Below are 19,732 nucleotides of genomic sequence, written 5' to 3'. Positions count from 1 at the left end.
TGTGAGTGCCCTCGAATAAGGTCATTCCGACCTCCAGGCCCACTGATTCCGCCCTATGACCTTCCATGTAAACTTTGACCTTATTTTCGTCAACATTTCACTCAAATCTTTTACCTACCTTGTCGGTGTCGGCATTGTCGTGACGTTCATTGGTTTTCTCATTGATTTTACTGTGCAACCAGAATTCCGCTATCGTGTTGAAAATTGATATCCTAGAACTGTAAAATCTTAGCTTTATACTTTTATTGTATATATTTAATTGTCAAAATAGGAGTTAAATAATCATGAGTGTTTTTGACGTTGGTTCACCACCTGCTGTTTTCGCAGCAGTAGCTGCAGGCGCTGCCATCAAATACATGGCAGGATTTTTACTTCGTGCTCCAAAGCCTAAACAATATCGTTACGTCGGTAAAGTTGGGGAGATCTGGATTTTTCCTGTGAAATCAATAAGAGGTATTTCTGTCCAAGAGGCTGACATCGAACAATTGGGACTTGAGTGGAAAGGAGTTGGAGACAGGCATGTAAATAGAACAGTAGACGGTAATCACGGTCACAGTACAGTGATCAAATCTATACGATATATTTGCGAGCGCTATAACTTATACTATAACTAGAAGTTATATATAGTGTAATATTTTATGGCACTCCTATTCATCGTCTTTGACACCGATATTGCAACTAGCAAGCTTAACAAAAGCAGGGTTTTCTGCAGAAGAGTTTGTTGAGATGAAATTTCAGGCACCATCGAGTTTAAATGGATAGCTGAGTAGGCTATTAAACTTAAACTGAATATAGACAGGTATTTTGTCAGGGTAGCACTAGCAAGCTAACCATATTTCTGAAGATTTAATAACAGAAGGCAAATTAATGGATTATATATTTTTGCTTTGATGAAGATTTTATATGGTATTGGTTTTGAGGGTTTTAAAATTTTGTTTATTATGCAGCAAGTAATAATTGTTACAGTTCATTTCACTATGTAAAGACTGAAATGAACTTCAACTCCAAGGAGCGTTTCAATACAATTGGTAAAGCTTCCAACTTACATTAAAATCCTTTATTTGTTAGAAACATTCTTCTTGCCTCCTGTCCAATTAGCAAATATTGGGAAGTTGGGTCTAATATTAAATCTGATAGAAATTACTCTTTGATAAGACCAGCAACTGTTTAATAAAATTTTCTTTTCTTTTACATATTATTGTTTGGGGACTACACAGGGCAGATTCAAATAGCCTAAATCCAGAATCATGGGTTTCAATTTATTTTTTTTTTTAAATTGAGATTTTATATAGCGCAATATCCACATTTAACATTGAGGACAGGACATGACGCCTGTTAGGCAATATTACAATTTTTTCAGACCGAGTCAACGCTGTTAATGGCCAGGTGCTCATTTTACACCTGAATACGCTGAGAGAAAGTGAGTAAAGAGCCTCCAAGAACTCAACTATGTGCCGAGTGAGGCTCTCACTAAGGACCTTCCTATCCAAAATCGAGTGTCATACCACTAGACCACATAGCCGCACTAAAGTGAACAACTGTTAGAAGCTCTAGACTGTAAAAAGTGTTGAACAAAAATGAATGTTACAATTTCAATATAGAATAAATGATTAGCATGGGGCATTTTAGCTAAAAATAATTCTTCAGCCAACAACAATAATGAAAACAATATTATTTTCGTTTTATATTTTTGTTTTTGACTGAAGAAGGATTCGTTTCTTGTAAGCTGTTATATTTATTTCTGTTAATCTTCAATCTAAAATCATTGCCACGACATGCCATTATATCTCCAGACAGGCTCGTCGCACATTGAAAAATAGATTGTACTAAACTTGTACAGTCTTAAATCAGAAAAATCCAAAAGACCATTGGCGCTGCTGTGTGTGAAGAATATCAGAGTGTATCAACATTAAATACAAACTGAACTTGCTGGACATGCTTGCCCATTGTAGTCCTTCAGAGCCATTAGGTCCATGGAGTTGGGAGTTTATCCTGGTTTCTATAGCGTGAAATGGATGATAGCAATTGCTTGCTATCCTTTTGATAGGACGGTATCCCTCACAAAGTACTTTCCACCAGTTTTAATAGATTTAGCTATCCAATAACTTCTGGGTAGACAGGGGGTCAAAAATAAATCTTGACTGCACCTCGGATTGATCTTGGTCCCTTTGCATGGAAAGCAAGTGCTTTACCAACTGAGCTATTGGGATCCCCATGCATGCCCATAATGTGCTATTAATTACAATGTTCTTGACAAAGACAGTACTGTTTTCAGAAAGGTTACCTTTTTGAGACTTAGTACGGTGAAAGAATGTGGGTAAAAAAGCTTTTCCAAGGATTCAACTTTGTGCTGCCTGCAGCAGGGCTTGAACCAAGGATCTATATGTCAAAAGGCAAACACTCTGCCACAAGACAATAAAGCTGCACAAGAGAATGATTGATTCATCAAATTGATGGAATGAAGTCATAGACAAGGACTTAATTTTGGTAGGTCATTTTTTTAGAGCATTACTTGTAACAACATAAAACTAATTTTGTTTGAATTATACCCCCAAAATAATTTTCCTCATCATTTAGAAGGAAATTTTGTTTTATATAATTTGAATAATCCTAAACTAAAAAAAAACAAAAAAAACAAAAAAAACCCAAAGAGCATAGCTGGCAGCATATCAAGTAGTGGCAAGCAATTGTTACGACTCTAGATAACGGGACCAACTCCAAAGGTAAGTTCTACCTGATGAATGAGCGAATATCATACCTTTTTCCCCAATGGATCCTTTTCTTCTTGTTTACGGGTCTTTGAATTTGATATATCTTACGGTCAAAACCAGCTAAGAATCTTAGCATTTTATTATAGAAAGGGCTAAGACTCGTAGAGACAGAGTAAATCATGTTTAAATAGGAACAATTCCATGTTACTGTTTGGATAGGATGCGAGTAACTCTTAACTCTGCTATATTTGATAGAACCAGTTCCCCAGTCCTTGTTAGGGTGTGTGGGGACATAAACATTTAATAGGAACAATTCCATGTTACTGTTTGGATAGGATGCGGGTAACTCTTACCTCTGCTATATTTGATAGAACCAGTTCCCCAGTCCTTGTTAGGGTGTGTGGGGACATAAACATTTAATAGGAACAATTCCATGTTACTGTTTGGATAGGATGCGAGTAACTCTTAACTCTGCTATATTTGATAGAACCAGTTCCCCAGTCCTTGTTAGGGTGTGTGGGGACATAAACATTTAATAGGAACAATTCCATGTTACTGTTTGGATAGGATGCGAGTAACTCTTAACTCTGCTATATTTGATAGAACCAGTTCTCCAGTCCTTGTTAGGGTGTGTGGGGACATACACATTTAATAGGAACAATTCCATGTTACTGTTTGGATAGGATGCGAGCATCTCTTAACTCTGCTATATTTGATAGAACCAGTTCTGCAGTCCTTGTTAGGGTGTGTGGGGACATACACATTTAATAGGAACAATTCCATGTTACTGTTTGGATCGGTTGTGAGTAACTCTTAACTCTGCTATATTTGATAGAACCAGTTCCCCAGTCCTTGTTAGGGTGTGTGAGGACATAAACATTTTAAAAATAATACTTAAACCCTTCAGCGCAGCATCTTTAAGAATAACAAGAATTACCTAATGTTGTCCAAAGTGAGCAAATTGGGGGTTACTAAACTTATGGCATTCAACCTCTGTAGGGAGACTGAACTCCGGTAAGGTAATCTTATACTGGGACATAGATGTCAATAATGACCTTGACAGAACCCAGAATTGATACTGATCCTATTTTTTGTGTCTCAATTTGACAATACGGGTTTCGTTTTTGGGACACCCAATCATCAGAAGAAAAAAAAACAAATTATAAAGATAGTTTGAGTTCCATTGTTGATTGTTTTTTTCATAATTTATGCAGACAATGGGTTGTGATGAAACCAAATGGAAAATTTGTCTGTCAAAGACAATATCCAAAGATGGTCCTTATTCGCCAGTCCATTCAAGGAGATGAGATTGAGTTGCAAGCCCCAGATATGGAACCAATCCGCTTTCCTGTGCACCCAAAGCTGGACAGATCAAATGTTAGGAAAGTGACGTAAGTATCTTTCTCATCAATTTAACAAAAATGGGTTCAATGATGCTGAAGATAATGAGTTTTAAATGATTCCACTTAAATTTGAAATGGACAGTTAAAGAGTATAAAAAATACTTTATATTGCAAAATACCATAGATGTTTACTTAAGTACAGTGTCTCTGGGTTAAGCATCACAAGGAATTGAATAGAATAAACTTTCAAGTATAGTAAATTGAGCAACTGTAATGAATTAGACAAAAAAGAAAGGAAGAAAAAGAATAACCAAAAAAAAAAAAAAAAAAAAAGAAGAAAAAAATACACTAAAACAAACAAACAAACAAACAAAACAAAAAAAAAAAAACAATCCCAAGAGAGCAAGCTTGATTTTGTGGCATCAAATTTTAAAATAAAACACGTTAACATTTTTGGCCAGTGTCCTCCAAAAATAGATTATGAATTTTAAGTAATAATCAGAATATCTCTATATTATTATTGCATAGTTAAAAAACGGAAATCACATTGTCGCTCCCTTATGGTGATCAAAATGTTTGCACTCTATCCATTTAATGTGCTTTGTATACATGAGGTGAACCTGGTTGCTCAGACATCCAGTAAGTTAGACTGGTGCGAAATGCCTTTTAGTACTCAAAAGTACCTAATAACTAATCACTAATGCCCGATAGTTAGAAATGTTGAATAATGCCCATCATTGAAAAAGATATCTTACTGTTTCATCAAAGAGCACTTATGGTGGCTTGTCAATTACCACATTTGTTACCAACCATGGTTTAACTATCCAAGGGTATCAAATACATGGTATTCCATTAGCACTTAGGATATCCTGTCAATTATCACATTTGACACTTGTTAACCGTGGTTAAACTATCCAAGGGTATCAAATACATGGTATTCCATTAGCACTTAGGATGGCCTGTCAATTACCACACATTTGTTGGAATTCAACTTAAAGAGAACTTTGCTCAACTGATTGAAGTTGTGAAGTTGATAATGTAAGAGAAAGTGAGAGGGAAGGGTTTTGTTTGTTCAAATTTAAATATATGGCACTCTATCTGGGATGTTGTTATACACTTTACCATCTACTCATACAAATACAATCGCTGGCTGTCATTGCTCAACATTGGAAAAGTTGTAAAAATTGATGATGTTAACTATTATCATTTTACTTAACACAGGTAAAGCGGTATCATAAAGAATGTCAATGGCTTGATTTGTATAACACTATTGATTGTGGACACAAATTCAATCTCTTTGACGAAATTTACGCAACTCGCATGAATTGTTTAGAACACCAGTTCAACACAAATCAGTTTTTATTAAAATGCATGCTCACCAAATTTTACTAAATTGCTTTCTTTTCTTTGGTTTATTCATCTTAACAACACCACTACCACATTAGCTTATTCGTCTGTAGTGTTTCATTCATCCTGTTATTTTTTATAGAGGGGAAACCTGAAACGTCCATTTTATCTGTTTTCGTATATTAAATTAAAGCTTACATTCAATTTCACATTGTTATTTATTTCTTTAATAATGGATGCAGTCATTTTTAAGAAATAGAGTCAACAAAACTTATAGTCCATTGGTTTTGACAGCAAGATGACAACACTTATATTTTTCAAATTTCAATTAAGAGCTCATGATGCTCAATTCTGAAAATAATTGATACTAATTTAATATATTATTCTCTCTTCACAGTGTATGGGATGACACCGTTGATGCTCTTGACATGGGAGATGAAGTCAGTAACTGGCTGTCGCGATATTTGAAGGTAGAGGGACTTCGTTTGGGTTTTTCGGAGTCATCCTTGGAGAAGAGAGATGCAGCTGACATGCAAAAGCCTTGGGAAACTCACACTAAGAAAGGAGATGTGGTAGGGAGAAGATTTAAATGTTGGCACACTCTGAGCGGCGTATTGTAGTTGAGTCCTTGGAAAAGGCTCTTTATTCACATTCTCTTACAATATTCAGGTGTAAAATGAGTACCAAGCCATTAACAGCATTGCCTTTGTCCGGACAAAAAATTGTAATATAGCCTAACAGGCATAATTTCTTGTCCTATGTGTAAAGTGTTGCTGTTAATTAGGGACCCCTTGTATAGCGGTTTGAGCATGTATTTAGTGGATGTTGTGCTATATAAATGTTCAAGTTTTTTGGATTTTAAAAAAAGTTGGGCACAGGTTTAATCAATTTAATTAAATCATATAGTAAGTATTATTGTCATCGTAGAATACTGTCAATCTGTTACACTGTGCCATCTGGGTGGGGTTCTTGACCTCCCATAGTGGGCAGGGAGGCACTTACTGTGTCTTCCATCCCCCTATATCTGTTTTCCAACATGCTTTCTGTCTTTGTCTTGGAATGAGATTACTTGGTTTTGTCCTGACTGGATACCCTAGCTGGAAGGATAACAGTCAAATGTACAGTTAGGAGTTTTATGAGATGATATTTTTTGTCTTGTAAATTGTAAATCATCTCTCTGGTATACACTGTATTATCTTTTGTTTACATATTATATATATATATATGATTTGTAAACATTTGAGTTTATCCCTCTTAGTGGGGACCTCAAACTTAGTAGGTACTTTTATAGTGTGCTCTTGGAATCTACACCTGTTTCCTATTTGAACCATTTCCCCTTTGTTTTACCTTTTCCTGGGTGCTTTAATTGTCATTCTAGAACTTTTTACTATCCCATTTTCTTCCTTTTTACTGGCGCTGATATGACCTTAATGTGTTGCAAGCGCTGTAAAACCCTTAAAAACAAACAAAACAACACTGTACCATGCTCTATGTGATGTCAATTGACTGTTGTTGTTCATTGTTCACCTGAGAGTCCTGACTTTTTGTGTGATTTGAATTTCACAAATCTATTATGTTCTCTTGACTGGAGCATTTCCATGTCTGCGAGAGCTGCATTGCTTTTGGTGACGATAGATCTAAATAGCAATCAATCATTTGATGAATGTTGGATTTCTCAGCTTTTATAGGGGGGGGGGGGGGGGGGGGGGGGGGGGGGGGGAGGAGGAATTGTATGCACAGATTAAAAAATGATAACAGATATTGTGCATCTGTTAAGATTTATACTAGTTAATTAACTATGTGAGAAGGATAATTCACCTATTTAATAAACACCCCTAGTATTATTTATTGGCATGTACTTTAATGGCTACCATTGCAAATAATTGGGGATTGAAATTGTAGCTCTGAGAAACATATGACATAGTAATTTCCAATAGTTTTTTTCAATACTCTTTGGACAGGTTAACACACCAGGATGGGCTTCATTTTGTAACCCGGAGGTGCAGGGTTTTATCATTGTCGTGTTTAGCCACCTCACCCATGCTCACAGAGGGCTGTTCTTACTGTTTCATATCACTCAAAGAAAATCGTACCAAAGAATTATTTTAAAACGTCAAATAACTTTATTCATATAGGTTTTATGGCTTTGTCTCACACAATTCTTTTGCAGACGACTTTAAAATGGAGATAATTCCTTTTAAACAACCTATTTCAATTAAAATTTTCATACATACATATTGCATAATACAAATAAACTCAGAAAAAGTAAAATTGATAGGATCAGAGGGTAAACCGTGAGCAAGTCCTGGTAAATTCAAAATAATGGGAAACTACTTAGTTTTGATTCGAGACTTCAATAGTAGGTGAATGTGTTTGTGTCCCTTGGTTTTGTCCAACCTGGTGAGCACTCTAATGAGGACATTGCAAACGCATTCACTTAACCCTCTCCTTACCACCAATTGGAAAATCGTCACATTTGTTACGATGCAACCGTCACTTTTCTCATCCAGATTTCATTTCTTTTTGCTATAACTATAAAAACTTGACATTCTGTAATAGAGTTCATATTGTCGAACGATATTATGTATAGAATGTGCTTGTTGATTTTCTGAAAAAATGTCTGTTTTTGGGTTGTGGATATGAAATTTTGGGGAAAATTCTGAAAATGGCTGGTAAGGAGAGGGTTAATATACACATTGCGTTGTGATGACCTCTCCTGGTCACTAAACACTAAAATGGTACCAACAATTATGTTTATAATGATAAATACTTATCTGTTTTAACATCTTTGTTTTAATATAACAAACTTACTTCCTATATTTAATTATGTTTTTTCAATTATTATTTCACAGTTCTTCCAAAAGACAACTCCAAACGGTGGAACATGCCGCTATGGAGTTGATTTTAATTTAATTTATCTATGACATTTGTTCCTGCTATTGAAATATAAATCAGGGATTTGATTAATATCGCTGTTGTATCAAAGAGCCCATTACAACTAAGGATGTTATAGGCGGATCAAATTATGTCTTAGCTCTTACAAGAATTGTAATCTAGTCGTAATTAACACTTCTTACGCTTTTGTTTTTCTTCTTTTATCTAATGACAAATTCAGTGTGCTTTCCCCGATTACTGTAGCTACATGATCCTGTCCCAAGCATCTGTCGATTTCCTCAACACAAAGTTGTCGAAACCAGTTCCAGTCAGTAACTTCCGACCAAATATTGTCATTCATGATTGTCAGCCTTTTGATGAGGTGAGCCAAAAAAGTTGAAAAGGTAACAAATGTTTTGTAGTCACTATCCAGAAGCTTCACTCAAAAAATAAACAACAATGTTATATTTTTTTTGGCTGTTTAATTTCAACAATACAAATAAGAATTATAGAGATAATCAAAGAACACTTTTGAATGCATTTCAAGACTGTTTTTAAGTTTACTTATGCACTTTACGATGTTAGAGAAAAGCAAGATTTGTCTTAACTGCATTTTTTATATACTCTAAAAAAAAACACCATCTCATCCTTTTTAAGTCATCATCATTTTCACATTTTCTTTACTGTTGCTGCTACTACTGGATTCATCATAAAATATACATTTTCCTTACTGTCTTTGGTAGAGGCTTTTTCGTTTCTCCCCACATTTGTTTGTAAAATTTAATTAATTGTTATTTTATGAAATTTGATGATGCAATTATATATTACGTTTACCACAATAGCGAGTTTTTATTTTCCCTACAATCAAACAGATAAGTTTACTTACATGGAAAAGTGTAGACAAAAAATGAAGTTAACAGCTTTAAAAAATATTTTTTTTTAAAAGGAACAAAATACTAAACACAGATCATTTAAGGCTTAACATCCTTAAGAGCGCAATGAAAACAAAATGTTTTAATAGTTGTTGGCTGAAGAAGGGTTTTGAGGCCGACTTGTTCCATGTTAGGTATTTTGTTCTTTTTTGAAGCTCCCAAATTAATGTATAAACACTTTTTACAGTCCACAGCTTAGTATTCTTTTAACACACATAAATAATGGTCAAGGAGCCATTACACATTTAACACACATAAATAATGGTCAAGGATTCATTACACATTTAACACACATAAATAATGGTCAAGGAGCCATTAATAAAAAAAATACACATTTAACACAAACATAAATAAATGGTTAAGGAGCATTACACATTTAACACACATAAATAATGGTCAAGGATTCATTACACATTTAACTCACTTAAATAATGGTTAAGGAGCCATTACACATTTAACACACATAAATAATGGTTAAGGTATTCATTACACATTTAACTCACTTAAATAATGGTCAAGGAGCCATTACACATTTAAACACATAAATAATGGTCAAGAGCCATTACACATTTAACACACATAAATAATGGTCAAGGATTCATTACACATTTAACTCACTTAAATAATGGTTAAGGAGCCATTACACATTTAACACACATAAATAATGGTTAAGGATTCATTACACATTTAACACACATAACTAATGGTTAAGGATTCATTACACATTTAACACACATAAATAACGGTCAAGGGATTCATTACACATTTAACACACATAAATAATGGTTAAGAAGCTATTACACATTTAACACACATAAATAATGGTCAAGGAGCCATTACACATTTAACACACATAAATAATGGTCAAGGAGCCATTACACATTTAACACACATAAATAATGGTCAAGGAGCCATTACACATTTAACACACATAAATAATGGTCAAGGAGCAATTACACATTTAACACACATAAATAATGGTCAAGGAGCCATTACACATTTAACACACATAAATAATGGTCAAGGATTCATTACACATTTAACACACATAAATAATGGTCAAGGAGCCATTACACATTTAACACACATAAATAATGGTCAAGGAGCCATTACACATTTAACACACATAAATAATGGTCAAGGAGCCATTACACATTTAACACACATAAATAATGGTCAAGGAGCCATTACACATTTAACACACATAAACAATGGTTAAGGGGCCATTACACATTTAACACACATAAATAATGGTCAAGGATTCATTACACATTTAACACACATAAATAATGGTCAAGGATTCATTACACATTTAACACACATAAATAATGGTCAAGGATTCATTACACATTTAACACACATAAATAATGGTCAAGGATTCATTACACATTTAACACACATAAATAACGGTCAAGGATTCATTACACATTTAACACACATAAATAATGGTTAAAGAGCTATTACACATTTAACACACATAAATAATGGTTAAGGATTCATTACACATTTAACACACATAAATAATGGTGAAGGATTCATTACACATTTAATACACATAAATAATGGTTAAAGAGCTATTACACATTTAACACACATAAATAATGGTCAAGGATTCATTACACATTTAACACACATAAATAATGGTTAAAGAGCTATTACACATTTAACACACATAAATAATGGTTAAGGAGCCATTACACATTGAGCAGTATGTCATGATTAATGTACTTTTATTGAGCAGTATGTCATGATTAATGTACTTTTATTGAGCAGTATGTCATGATTAATGTACTTTTATTGAGCAGTATGTCATGATTAATGTACTTTTAAGGAATAAAATAATGTTTCTATTTTTAAATGCCATCTCAGGACACATGGAGTAGCGTTAAAATCGGTGACTCACAGCTGAGAGGCCTTGACCCTTGTATCAGATGCACAATGCCAACTGTAGACCAAAGTACAGGCACGAAGGATAGAGATGGAGAACCTGTTGCTACATTAAAGAAGTAACTTTTTAAAATATACAGTCACGTCTCTTTAATCCGAACACATCCATTCCCAGCATTTTGTCCTCATCATCACTACTAGCACTACTTCAACCTCCTGCACCACATCATCATCACTATCACCATGACTGCAACCACCACCATATATCATCATCACTAGTACTACTGCAACCACCAACACCACCACATCATCATCACTATCACCATGACTGCAACCACCACCATATATCATCATCACTAGTACTACTGCAACCACCAACACCACCACATCATCATCACTATCACCATGACTGCAACCACCACCATATATCATCATCACTAGTACTACTGCAACTACCAACACCACCACATCATCATCACTATCACCATGACTGCAACCACCACCATATATCATCATCACTACTACTACTGCAACCACCAACACCACCACATCATCATCGTCATCATCACTATCATTAATAATCACTAACATCACTACTGCAATCACACACCGCCACATCATCATCACTATCACCATGACTGCAACCACCACCATATATCATCATCACTAGTACTACTGCAACCACCAACACCACCACATCATCATCGTCATTATCACTATCATTAATAATCACTAACATCACTACTGCAATCACACACCACCACATCATCATCACTATCACCATGACTGCAACCACCACCATATATCATCATCACTAGTACTACTGCAACCACCAACACCACCACATCATCATCGTCATTATCACTATCATTAATAATCACTAACATCACTACTGCAACCACCAACACCACCACATCATCATCACTATCACCATGACTGCAACCACCACCATATATCATCATCACTACTACTACTGCAACCACCAACACCACCACATCATCATCGTCATAATCACTAACATCACTACTGCAACTACCAACACCACCGCATCATCATCACTAGTACTACTGCAACCACCAACACCACCACATCATCATCGTCATTATCACCAACATCACTACTGCAACCACCAACACCACCACATCATCATCGTCATTATCACCAACATCACTACTGCAACCACCAACACCACCACATCATCATCGTCATAATCACTAACATCACTACTGCAACCACCAACACCACCACATCATCATCGTCATTATCACTAACATCACTAACATCACTACTGCAACCACCAACACCACCGCATCATCATCGTCATTATCACTAACATCACTACTGCAACCACCAACACCACCGCATCATCATCATAAGTCTTTCACTACATCTGCTCTGCACCTTAATATTTATATGATATTTGAAATCCTTTTTAGCGGGTGGTTGGATGGGAGCATCACCCTTGAATCATATACCTATGATGTTCGCATGGGTGTACGATCCGATAGTGATGTCGTTTCTTCTTCTCTTTACTAGCCTATCCTGCTTCTTTGGTTTGTGATTGTATTTTTGACAGGGGATATTTCTTTTCTGTAAATCTTCTGCCTGTTTGTTCTTGGTTATTTGTAATTTAGCTTATGATATCTTTGGGTTGTGATTTTGATTGCATTTGTACTATTTTTGTTAGATTGCTTGTTTTTTTTGTTTCAGCGGTCTCTCATATAACCTCAATTGTGTTGTAAGAGACCTAAAGCAACAAACAAACAAAAATCCTTTTTAGAATTTTATAGTCTTTCCTTAACTCAACCAGCCCTGATCACGTGTTTATCCGTGATTTCTGCTACTACACACTAGCCCTGAACACAGATATATCCTTGACAGACTATACTGGTCAAACTGCTGTTTGCCTGTTGATTGGCTTGTTGCTTTACGTTCACAATCAAGCATCATCCTGATCAATGCTCGTCCCGAATAGTATAGAGCTAGGATATTTTACTACACATAATATTATTATTATTATTATTATTATTATTATTATTATTTATTATTATATTATTATTATTATTATTATTATTATTATTATTATTATTATATTATTATTATTATTATTATTATTATTTTATTATTATTATTATTATATTATTATATTATTATATTATTATTATTATTATTATTATTATTATTATTATTATTATTATTATTATTATTATTATATTATTATTATTATTATTATTATTATTATTATTATTATTATTATTATATTATTATTATTATTATTATTATTATTATTATTATTATTAATATTTTTATTATTATTATAATTATTATTATTATTATTATTATTATTATTATTATTATTATTATTATTATTATTATTATTATTATTATTATTTTCATTATTATTATTTTCATTATTATTATTATTATAAATATTATTATTATTACTATTATTATTATTATTATTATTATTATTATTATTATTATTATTATTATTATTATTATTATTATTACATATTAATTTTTACATATGAATTCCTGGCCATTTTATGATAAGACCACTATTTCGTCTCTTTCTCCGATTTTATAGGTTTGCCTCATTTTCAAAATGGTCTGGTGCTTTTAATCTTACACATATCATTTTGTCTTACTACTTTCGTTTAGAACTAGTATTGATTGTTATGACAAAAACAATTGAAGAAGATATTATGAAATTAAAAAAAAATGACTTCTGGTTCGGGATCCTGACCTCCCATAGCGGGCAGGGAGGGACATACTGTGACTTCTATCCCCTTATATCTGTTTTCCAACATGCTTTCTGTATTTGTCTTGGAATGAGATTACTTGTTTTTTTCCTGGCCCTCGTCAGAGTCTGGCTGGGAGGGAAACAGTCAAATGCATAGTTATTCTTTTGGAGATGATATTTTTTTCCTTGTAAATCATCTCTCTGTTATGTATTATTATATTATTTTGAATGTATTTGAGTGTATTCCTCTTTGTTGGATTTTGTGCTTGTGTCCGGATGAGACTTGTAGGTGATTTCAAACTAAGTACATTGGTGGTATGCTCTTGGAATCTACATCTGATCCCTATTTGTTCCCAGTTCCCCTTTGTCTTACTTTTTCTTGGGTGCTTTAATTGTAATTCTAGAACTTTTTACTATCCCATTTTCTTCCTTTTTACTGGCGCTGATATAACCTAAATGTGTTGCAAGCGCTGTAAAACCCTTAAAAACAAAAACAACAAACAAAAAGTGAATTTTTGAAATTAGGCTAAAAAGCCCAGGGCTCAGGCATCTGACCGCTCAGTCAGTCGTCTCAGGGCTGAAAGAGCTAATGGGTTTAAATGATTTTCTGCTTATAAGAAAACATGAAAAGTTTTAAAAAGGGTTTTTAATTTTTAAAAAAAGACAATCAAAAGGGAACTTTTATTTTCATTTTCAGACTTCGAATGGTTGAGCCATATAAATCTGATGGCCCCATCTTTGGATTCAACTACGCTTTTGACAAATCCGGCACTATTCGTGTCGGTGATCCAGTCTACGCTATGTCAAAGTAAAGAGAGATACAATATTCTACTGATATTTCAACGCTCAACTCGTGTTGTTGGTCTAGTTTTGATAAAAACACGTATATTATTTACAATTTGTTTGTTTTTAAAAAATGTCTCAACAGGCATTTGCTTTAGACATTATTATTAAAATTTAATCTATTTCACATACAAAGTATTTTATTCCACATGTAATTTATATAAAGGAAATATTCATTTGAGCCACCTCAGGTACAATAAGATGGTTGACTTGGTGCATAATTGTTTTTGTTTGATTTCAATGGTTTTGTTTTGTTTTGTTTTGAATTTTTTTTTTTTTTTGGGGGGGGGGGGGGGGGTGTTGTTTATAATCAGACATTTTTTAGGAGGGGGGGGGGGGGTAGAATTTTTTCGTTTGTTTGAGAGAAATTATTCTTTGGCTGATAAGAATCCCACTGGGGCACTGTAATAAAGTGCCTATTGAGGCGACTAGCTCAAGGCCATACAGCTGGAATTTGGGACAATTTGCGAGTTGAAGATCATACAACTGTGCCATGATGGAAAAGTTAGAAGTTGAATATTTTTTTTAAAATGCCGTTGACAAAGATTTGGTGTCAGGATTTTTGTTTGTTTTTGATGTTTTTTTTTTGTTTTTTTTATTTTGCTTTTTTTTTATCGTATCAAAATGCAGTTTTTCTCCCTTTTTTTTCTGAAAAGAACAGGGTCCAATATAATTTGTTACAGAGATATTTGCCATATTTTTTTATAATAATTATTTTAATGTAATCCATTATTTTGCTTATTTTGCAGATTTGTTGAAATAGTTGCTGCCATATTTGGTTCCCGTTTTAAAATTCGTTTTTAATATGTTAAAAAATACTAATAATCTACGACTTAAATTCTTAATCAAAAGTAAACAGACTACTCTTTATTGTCATAAATATTATAAAATTTCAATCAAGATACTTAATGTGTGAGAAATTCCATATACAGGCGCCACTTCAATGGAGTTGCTCAACTGGAGCTATAATTAAAGTTTTGTTTGTCTAAAGAAACTGGACTGGTAGGATTGATGAATTGTGCATCTACAATTAGGGTCTTTATTTTGTTAGAGTTGGAATGCCCAGGACTCTCAGGCACAACTGATAGCGAACCAAGATGGCTGCACAACTATCACTTGACTGAAAATAATGAAAACTTGTTTTAGTGGCTTGATAGCGGTCAATTTCTTTCTTTCTTTGGATAAATAAAACTAATTAAAGGTGAGAAACTAATAAATTTACTAATAGTCATTGAAATGGCTCCTGTTTATGGAATTTCTTCCTGAAATTCTGTGAAAATGTCTATACGCACATGCTGTAATTATCCATGCATAATGTGATAAAGATCATAGTTCCAGCATTGCTCAACTGGGAGAGTGAGATAAAAAAAAAAACCCTCTATCTCTACCCATCAATTGACTTTGTAGCAGACAAGACGGGAACCGAAAGTTAAAAAATGGGGCTTTTATACACAATATCCACTACTTGTGATCAAAGCCCTTTACAAAGGGTCCCTGGCCAACAGCAACACTTAGCTTGTAGAACGCGACATGTTAAGTAATGGTGACTTGCTCAAATATAGATAAAAAATTTTCATTGTAAGACTTGAAAATTTTCGATAAAAGAAGTATCAGCAATGGTAAGAATTTTAAATACTTTCTATCCTTCATGTTTGGATCTTCTACTTGATAGTCAATTCTAAACTTAATACATATACTGTTTTGGCTTATTGAGGTGGAAGTGAGTCCAACACGAGTCAAATTCTTACTTGTAAATCTCATTTGGTAGCATTGGGAATATTTTTTTCCTCTGCTAACTAGGTTAACTGTTCTTTTCAAGATTAAAAATCCATGCCTCAAGTTTCCTGTCTCTCAAACAAAATCAATAATACAGAGCACCAGACAACTTGAAATGTGAAATTTCGAGATTGTACTATCCAACAAAACGTGCCAAATACTTTACTGCTTCTGTTTGGATTTTAAGTGCTGTAATTTTGTTTAAGTTGAAGAAGGGTTTTGAGTCTGAAACTTTCCTTGTTTGGTATTTTGTTCTTTTTCAAAGCTGCTATAATACATATGACATAATTATCTCCTGAGTATTGTTAATCCTTAAAAGGCAGGATTTTGTTTGGCTGTATCCCTGCTTCAATGATACCCAGTCATTGAAATCTGAGTTACATCTCTGTAAGTGCTGTCTTGGTGAAAATTGCAAGATATGCCAGGATGGAGTCAAATCAAATCCTGCCTCTAGAGAGTTAAACTATTTTTATTAATTGTTGAATTCACATTTAAAACAGTATTTATGATCAAAATCAAATGATGTATTATAATGAATTTTATCACTGGAATCTCTTACACACTGTTAGATTGTTACGACACGATATTGGTACTATGCACGGGTTGTGATTAGCTACGCAACATGGAATCATAGCAACGATCATTTAATCCTTTTAAAGGATAAAACATTCATCTATTTTTATTACATTTTAGTCCTTGTTTGTTGTTGTTGTTAATTATTTTGACCATAAAGTTGATGTTGATGTTTATGTTATGACGGTGATGATTAAACTTTTAAGAATGGATACATGGACAAGAAAGTAGATGATTTAATAAGTAATTAAAAGAAATTCTGTTGTCATATACGAAAACAGTATATAGAATATAAGACGTCCAAGATATGATGGATATTATTTTTTTCCCATAGGGCACTAGTTTTTGGTATGATAATACATAATGTATATGACAATATTGGAAAGAAGCAATTTGTTTCATTGTCACAAGTTTGACACCCCTAGTATCTTGAAATGATAGTTAAACAAATAAACTAAATTGAAAAAAAAATTATTAAAAAATTCCCTTTATTCATCCTCTAGGAGATAATTTGTCTTTTGGGATCTATTCCAAGAGCAGTGGAATAACCCAGCCTTAGTGCAGCACCGCAAAGTGAGTGAATGTGAGGTGACTTGCTCAAGGCCTCGTAGTACGGTTGTATGTCGAACTCAGTACTTTTTGGGTACGAAGTAAAGACCAAACCGCCGAGTCACGCTGCCCTATGACAAGGCACTGATGAGTCTCGGGCTATAGTTAAGAAACTAGAGTTGCACGTCTCCATTTTTGTCCCCATAGTAAAAATACTAAGATAAATTCCTTGACTTTGGTATAGACAGGGGAGGTCACTTGCTCTCTCTCCTATCCCAGATTTTTGTTGTCCTTTTTTTGTTTGGCTTTGTATCCTTTTACTGGAATGAGACCATTTGGTTTTGAATAGGATCTTTTTCCAGGAGGGTTACAGACAAAGTGATTCATATAAAGCATATTTTCCTTGTGAATCAACTCTGTATAAGTGTGTATTTTTTTTGTTACTGATGTGTTTTGTAACCAATTGGTTGGGTGTCTCTCTCTCCTTCTGGGATCACGTGATAAAGTCTAGGCAGGATGTTCAGCAGTTTCAAACTGGACAAGTAGATAGTTTGCTTTTTTCACCGATTGCATCATCTATTTTATTAGTACTGAAATCACCTTTAAGTGTTGCAAGTTATTTGAAATATCTAAAACAGAATAAATCAGTTTAGAAGATAAATCGAACCCTACCAAAAAATAAAATAAAATTTAAAAAATGGAGGATTAATTAACCATGTAGCAGATTTTATGTCAACATGGAATTTCACATTTTATAAATATTGTTAAAATTACCAAAAAGCTGTCATATATATTTATATATATTGAATTAGATAAATAATATTGATATTATTGCTTCCATTCAATAAATTAGATCATTTTTGTTCTACAATTGAGATTTCCGGTCTTGCTCTTTCCATATTTTTCGTTCCAAGTTATTTATCTGGGTGGGGTTCCTGACCTCCCATAATGGGCAAGGAGGCACTTTCTGTGTCTTCTATCCTCCTCTGTCTCTTTTCTGTCGATGTCTTGGAATGAGATTACTTGTTTTTGTCCTGGTCCTGGCCGGATGCCCTAGCTGGGAGGGCAACAGCCAAATGTATAGTTAAGAGTTTTGGGAGATAATATTTTTTTTCTTGTAAATCATCTCTCTGTGATGCACTGTATTATTTTAGTTTTACATATATATGATTTGTAAACATTTGAGTGCGTTCCTCTTAGTGGGGACCTGTGCTTGTGTTAGGATGAGACATTAAGTTCATCTCAATCTAAGTACATCTGTTTCCTATTTGAACCAATTCTCCTTTGTCTTACTTTTTCTTGGGTGCTTTAATTGTAATTCTAGAAGTTTTTACTATCCCATTTTCTTCCTTTTTATTGCGCTGATATGGCCTAAATGTGTTGCAAGTGCCGTAAAACCCTTTAAAATAATTATTTATACTAATCATACGAAAATGGAATGGTAACCTGTGTTGAAACATTGAGATGTTTTGAACCAAATTGTCATACAAGTATGGTGAAAAAATATAAGTAAAGCCCTTTCTAAGGAATCAGCCATGCATTGCAGGACTTGAATTCAGGACCTAAGATTCACATATTTAAAAAAATATACATACATCAACAGTTTGGCTTTGTTTTGCTTTTGTTAACTCCTCTTTGGTGTTTCATAAACACATAAGGTCGACAGTAAGGAGCACCAGTGACCTGTCTTCTGCCAGCTTCCGGACTTCACCCCAGGTCCAACCGAAGGATGTCATCTCTCTTTTCACTGATCTTCTCTAAGTTTTCAGTGGTCTTTCCCTGTTGCGGTGACCATCTGAGCGCTATTTTCGGGATCGCTCCCTCCTTCATCCAGCAAACGTGGCCAATCCATCTTTATCTTCTTGGCAGTATTAAATAATGATCTGAAGTCCTGTATAACTAAATCTATCACCAAACTTTAATTTTGAACAATTAAATGGAAGTATAGATGTACATGGTGCGGCTATGTGATCTAGTGGTATGACACTCGCTTTTGGATCGGAAGGTCCTGGGTTCGAGCCTCGTGCTCGGCACATAGTTGAGTCCTTGGAAAAGGCTCTTTACTCACATTCTCTCACCATACTCAGGTGTAAACAAGTTGTTAACAGCGTTGTCTTTGTCCGAAAAATTGTAATATCACCTAACATGTGGCAT

At 34.0% G+C, this 19,732-nt stretch overlaps 1 protein-coding gene across 1 annotated transcript; it reads left to right on the top strand.

The window, feature by feature from the left end:
• LOC144963375 (mitochondrial amidoxime reducing component 2-like) lies at nucleotides 1-18,449 on the top strand. Its single transcript, XM_078897338.1, has 6 exons — nucleotides 1-517; nucleotides 3,926-4,102; nucleotides 5,799-5,973; nucleotides 8,517-8,657; nucleotides 11,077-11,213; nucleotides 14,535-18,449. The coding sequence occupies exons 1-6, from the start codon at nucleotides 285-287 to the stop codon at nucleotides 14,647-14,649; spliced, it is 978 nt and encodes a 325-aa protein (XP_078753464.1). The 5' UTR covers nucleotides 1-284; the 3' UTR covers nucleotides 14,650-18,449.
• The last annotated feature ends 1,283 nt before the right edge of the window (nucleotides 18,450-19,732 follow it).

This window comes from Berghia stephanieae, chromosome 1 (genome assembly GCF_034508935.2).
Source record: "Berghia stephanieae isolate SIO BIC M18660-M18661 chromosome 1, UCSD_Bste_1.3, whole genome shotgun sequence".
In the NCBI taxonomy this organism is placed as follows: domain Eukaryota; kingdom Metazoa; phylum Mollusca; class Gastropoda; order Nudibranchia; family Aeolidiidae; genus Berghia; species Berghia stephanieae.
This window is presented reverse-complemented; position numbering and strand designations above follow the sequence as displayed.